The sequence below is a fragment of the Ictalurus furcatus genome, chromosome 12 (genome assembly GCF_023375685.1).
Source record: "Ictalurus furcatus strain D&B chromosome 12, Billie_1.0, whole genome shotgun sequence".
Lineage (NCBI taxonomy): Eukaryota > Metazoa > Chordata > Actinopteri > Siluriformes > Ictaluridae > Ictalurus > Ictalurus furcatus.
The window spans coordinates 2,396,707-2,402,910 of NC_071266.1; the positions used below are offsets into that span (position 1 = coordinate 2,396,707).

The following is a 6,204-nucleotide window of genomic DNA, read 5'->3' on the forward strand; positions in this document are numbered from 1 at the left end:
GACAGGCAGGACTGAGTTTTCATTTTATGTTGATTAACCATGTTTCATCTGTTTAACAGGACATTGTAGATAAGCATATAGACATATGGAAACGTCGTATTATTGCTACCCATAACCTTATTCATCAGACATTCTGTATTTTATCTGTGGTTTAATTGTCTACCTATTAAGATTGCAAACTACAGACTGATGACAACTTAAATGAAATATCAGCAGCTCTGTTATCAGAGATATTTTGCTGGCATGGTTTGGCTATACTTGCCCTGTTACAGGAAAGAGTCACCAGATAAACTATACAAAGTTATTGTGACTGATCACCTTTATGCTATGATGAAACATTTTGAAGTTCACGGATGGGAGTGGTCTCTTCTGGGAAGACAATATCACCCATCCACAGGACACAAAGGCTCACTGAATGATTTGATGAGGATTCAAATGATATAAGTCATGTGTTATGGCCTTCACAGTGATCACACTTCAACCAAATTTAGGAGATTTTGGAGTGACATTTTAGACTGCAGTCTCTACCACTATTATCAAAACACCAAGGTTAGGAAGAATAGTGTACATCCCCCCACTACAGTTCCAGAGACTTGTAAGAAGCTATATCATGGAGTATTGAAGCTGTTTTACGTTGTACACCTTGTAGTGGCCAAACTTACTAAGACACTTTATATTGTTTTTTTTTCCCCCCCTTTAATTTGTTACCCATCTCTTTAGATTATGTCTAAACATATAGTTTTAAAGAGCTGGAACATGGGATTGGTTCAAGGTGGCATAGTGGTCCCTAGGTATGAATGAGTGTGTGCACAGTACTCTACAATGGGTAGGCATCCCATCCAGATTGTATTCCATCTTAGGCTCCGGATACACAGTGACCCAGACGAGGATAAGGTGGTTACTAAAGATAAATGAATAGTACTGGTTCACAAGTATTATGGAATCCCACCATGAAAGATCTTTCATGTGAATCATTACAACAATGATTTACAATAAATCTCAGGTCTCTTTATTGGATTCTTGACTGTATAGAGCAATGTGGTTCACACACTTTTGCACACATAACTAATAAAGTCACAAGCATGTTTTTTTTAAACTAAACGAATTAAGTTGCCAATGTTTGTTTGAATTACAAAGTACATTTAATAGTATATGTGGTTTGATGTTTGTTTTCTCAAGTGCCTGAAATGACAATCACTTTGCCAGTGAAAAAGTCTAATGTTTTTGCTTTGTTTATGATGAATAAAAAGAGAGAATATATATTGAACTGGGTACACTCTTCATAAGCAAAAACCTGTGTCTGTTATGGGAGGTGCAATATGTCTATGTTGATATACAAGACTGTTGTTTTTACCATGGCTTATTATACCTGGCTTTCTCCACTGGGGAGCACTATGTAGCAGTTGCACATTGATTACAACATGTCCTTGTTAGATGTAAAACACTTCATGAACTTGGCTTTTTAACTGCAATTGAGTGCAAATGTTTGCATGCCCTTAGGAACAAAATATATGTTTAAACTTTCAGGATATTTAGTGTCTTGGGTGTTGTTGCGTCCAAAATCTCAAAGTCCTCAAAGGAGTAAGGTAAAAACAAAGTTACATGTCCAAGCAGCTGGCTATATAAAGAGAATAACAGAACGTTGTGGGACATCATGTTGTACTTTTTAGGCTCTGAACAATCTCCACTGATGCTAATAAACTGGTGATCTGTCAAGCTGCAAACCAGGTTAAAATTTATCTGTTTAAACCGACTGTCTCCTTAATTGTGCTCACCTATCCATTAAAAATATCATGACACATGAACGGAAGGTAACATAAGACTCCCAAATGGGTCTATTCTTCTTAACAACTGAATAATTTATATAAATCATGCTACAGCAATTGCAGTAAAATTATCATTTGTGTAGTTTTGTACTAAGTCATGTCTACAGCACTTGCAATGAGAGCATATTTAATGTGGGGGATGGGGGATTCTGGGGTACACTGTGAACTCCTTGTAAATTTAGCTTATTTTTGTGTTTCTGATGTTCTGTAAAGAATTTAATTGAATCGTAATGGTAGTTCAATAGAATGTGTGAATGTATGAATCTGTTCATAATTGTTTATCTAATATTATTCTGATGGTAATAATGTACAAAAACTGTCAAGTTCTTGTGGTATTTAATAGAAACTGAGAAAATTTGAATGGAATCTGATTCTGATGGAAACCAGTAAAACAATTTCCATTATGTGATAGAAACCATTAGAGATTTTTCCTAATGCACAGATTCCCAACCTGTTTCTTACAGTACCCCCTGTACTGTACATTTTATTGTTTTTCCTGTTCTAACAGTCACTTCACCACAGGGCTGTCAGTTAGCTGATAAGTTGAATCAGGGGTATTGGGATCAGGACACCAGGACCAGGGTTGGTAACCTGTGTTCGAATGGATTGTTTTTTCCCCAGCAGGGATCAGAATGAAATTACATTGTATATCATTTATTATAGAAACTCCAGAATATGGAATATGTCATATTCCAGCTTTAACAACAAAAACTTAACCTTATCCCTCTTTTACATTTCCAAGTAATGTTGGGTGTTAGACCTTAATGGGCATAGTCTGCCCAGCATTGTTAAAAGAACTGATGAACTATAAAACTGTCTTTATTAAATCCTTTATGTACATCACAGTGGTGAAATACAGTTGCAAATGCAGGCCCCTGTCTAGTTTAGTTAAAAAGGGGTTACCAGATTTTATTAATAATAATCATCATCATCATAATTAAAGATGGAAGTATACGCATTTAAGCATCTTAAAGACAGGCAAAGGTCCTAATAACAGAATCTTTGGTTGCAGTTTTAATTATTATAGCTGCCCAAATTCATATAGCATACTCCATTTTATTAACTTGATATAGCTTTATAAGCAGGAGTCGTGTAGGCTAATATTTACTGACTATTACTTATGCGGTTGCTTTTTCTGAAATTTCAATCATTCCACCACACGAGGTCACCTCCTGCCCCCTTAATACATGTGTACCCTCCTTGGCCCCTACATGAAAAAAATCCTAGTACTGCCACTGCAGGGGTGGTGCGTATACCTAGAGGGGCAGCACTACCATGGGCATTATGCACCACATCGATTGTATTCCATGATACACTGTTTAACTTTGCCATTTTTGACTCTCTCCATTTAAAAATGTAAGCAATGAAATCCACTACTGTTTATGGCATGCTAAGTGCAGTTTTAAATTTCCAAATTTTCCCTTGTTTGCTTGCTTTATGTCCGTGAGGATGCACTGAAGTAAGCAAGGGTCTGGAGATGTACAGTATATTCACCAGTATATTTGCCTATTCTCATGGAAAGCAAAAAATGAACGAGAGCAATATGGTTGGATTGTTTTCCATTCCATGTATATGAAGTCAAACTTAGAAATAGGGTTCTTTAAGGATTCACTGCATAATTACTGATTCTTAGTTTCCTTTAATTAAATATTAAAAAGTGATGAGAAAAACTTAGTTTTAGGTGTCTGTTGTTGACACGTTTGTTTAAACTGATGACTAGTTTTTACTGTGCCTTAAAGCCAACATTTAGAACAAAGATGAAGATTAAGTTACCATTCACACTCCTACATACCACTCACAGACAGTATTTTATTCCATCATCATCATCATTATTATTATTATATTGTTTTACAAATATACGTGCACCCTACACATGGCGTGAAAGAGTCCTTACAGCACACTACAACAAGAGTAAGGTTCATGCAGAGTTTTGCACATTCCTGGCAAAACCACATAAGCTAGAGGAGGAGGAGCAGAGGTCCACGCTGGACAGTTACAGGGCATCGTGTGAGCAGGGTTGCCCGGAGAGGGGTGCATGTGTGTGGCACCAAGGATTCCCATTCTAGGAAATGCAACAACATGTCGGGAATAGCCAAGTGAGTGGTGTGTGAATGAGGTCGCCGTCAGGTGTGACGTTTTCGAGTGTATGTCCAGGTAAGGGTAAGGGGTTGTTGGTACAGAGTGACTGAGGAGCGCTCTGGCGGCGGCTACAGCTGCACACGTCTTTTCAGGACTCGTTAGCAGCCCTTTTGGTGCGTCCTGCTCCCCAAAGATATACCCCACATTACAGGGATAGCTATGCTTCTTCACCGAGTGCTTTGGCTTGCGCCGCGGTCTGTATTTGTAGTCCGGGTGTTCCTTCATGTGAACCGCGCGGAGGCGTTTGGCCTCGTCGATGAACGGTCTTTTCTCCGAGTCTGACAGAAGTTTCCACTCTCCTCCGAGCCGCTTGCTGATCTCAGAATTGTGCATCTTAGGGTTGTCAAGAGCCATCTTCCGTCTCTGGGCTCTCGACCAAACCATAAAGGCATTCATTGGACGCTTTACACGGTCAGTTTGTTTCGACATTTTCCCAACGGTTTTTAGGCAAGTATCCTACTTCTTTAAGTTTCCAACAACACCTCAAATCCGATTAACAAGTCTTTGTATTCCTGATGTATAAGTGACAAATACGCATCAGAGCAGATAAACCACTTTTTCGTAGTGTAGGCTGAGTTAGTGTCCTGTCAAAATCTGTCACCTTTCCCAAATCCATTTAGTCAAAACACCACGAAATAAACCAACTTTTAGAGCACATAGCCAACAGGCAAACCGGCCCGTTTGTGTCCAGCTGCTTTCCAACAGGTGTTCAGTGATTAGTGTACTCGACTAAGAGCTGATCCGTTAAGTAAAGGGAGCTGTAGAACCTCCTACTGAGGCGCGACCGACGATGACGTCACACACGAGACAGAAACGCGCCCCTGGTCTCACCTTCGGCCATCATCACTAACTAGAGCAGAGCTACTCAACCTTTTGTAACTAAAGCCCCGACCAAGCCTCCCTTTTCATGTGGGAACACCCCCCCCCCCCCACACACACACACATTGGAGGAGACAAGGTATAATGATTATCCATTCTATATCAAATCTATCTGTATATAACTTATTCTATAATATGTTTTTGATAGATAGATAGATAGATAGACAGTTTTTTTTTAAATTTTGTGTTGTAATTTTTTAAAAATTACTTTTCATAACGTTTATGATTTTTTAAAATAACTTTTATGACTTTTATAAAACTGTATAACGGACAGGTATGGAACATAAATGTTTCTGAACACTATAATTACTTTGAACAAGAGAACTAGGCTGTAATAACATGGACTATTTTACATGTAAAACATATTTGCGTTACATTCGTCTTGCATTCTGAAAACATTCTCATACGAATGACGTAAATTGGGAGGAAGGGCGCATCTCGTTATCCATGACATTGTTAAATCTACGGCTCTCGGCCCATCACTGAACAGAGCAGACACAGAGAGAGGTGAGAGTGCAGCGGGAAAGCAAGACCTCATGCTTGCAGGACAGTACTGGTGACATTTAGAAAGTTGCTAAGGTTTGTCCAAAAAGTCGCTAGATTTGTTGATAGGCGTCTTTTATATCGTAGAAAAGTTTTTTTTCCATAATTTAATTAAAAAAGTGGAACTTTCATACATTCTAGATTCATTAAACATAAAGTGAAATATTTCAGGCCTTTTTTGTTTTAATCTTGATGATTATGGCTTACAGCTCATGGAAATCAAAAACCCACTATGTCAAATTATTAGAATAAAGAATTTATAATACAAAAATGTCAACCTTCTGAAAAGTATGTTAATTTATGCATGTGCCTCTTACCTGGGCTAAGGAGAAAAAGAACTAGAGTGGTCCAAAGTACTCTTTTCAGATGAAAATTTAGCATTTCATTTGGAAATCAAGGTCACAGGGTCTGGAGGAAGAGTGGAGAGGAACAGAATCCACGTTGCTTGAAGTCCAGTGTGAAGTTTCAACAGTCAGTGATGATTTGGGTTGCCATGTCATCTGCTGGTTTTGGTCCACTGTGTTTTCTCAAGTTGAGAGTCAATGCATCGTCTACCAGGAGATTTTTGAGCACTTCATGCTTCATCTGCTGATGAGCTTTATGGAGATACTTATTTCCTTTTCCAGCACCTTCCAGGACCTGGCACCTGCCCACAGTGTCAAAACTACTAGTAACTGGTTTGCTGACCATAATATTACTGTGCTTGATTGGCCAGACCTGACCTGAATCCCATAGAGAATCTATGGGGTACTGTCAAGAGGAAAATGAGATACACCAGACCCAACAATACAGACAAACTGAAAGCTGCTATCAAAGC

The 6,204-nt window shown here is 38.6% G+C and overlaps 1 protein-coding gene across 1 annotated transcript; it reads right to left on the reverse strand.

Annotated features, from left to right (window-relative positions):
- Positions 1-3,716: 3,716 nt before the first annotated feature.
- Positions 3,717-4,873, reverse strand: sox21a (SRY-box transcription factor 21a). Its single transcript, XM_053638057.1, has one exon. The coding sequence runs from the start codon at positions 4,392-4,394 to the stop codon at positions 3,717-3,719; it is 678 nt and encodes a 225-aa protein (XP_053494032.1). The 5' UTR covers positions 4,395-4,873.
- Positions 4,874-6,204: the final 1,331 nt, after the last annotated feature.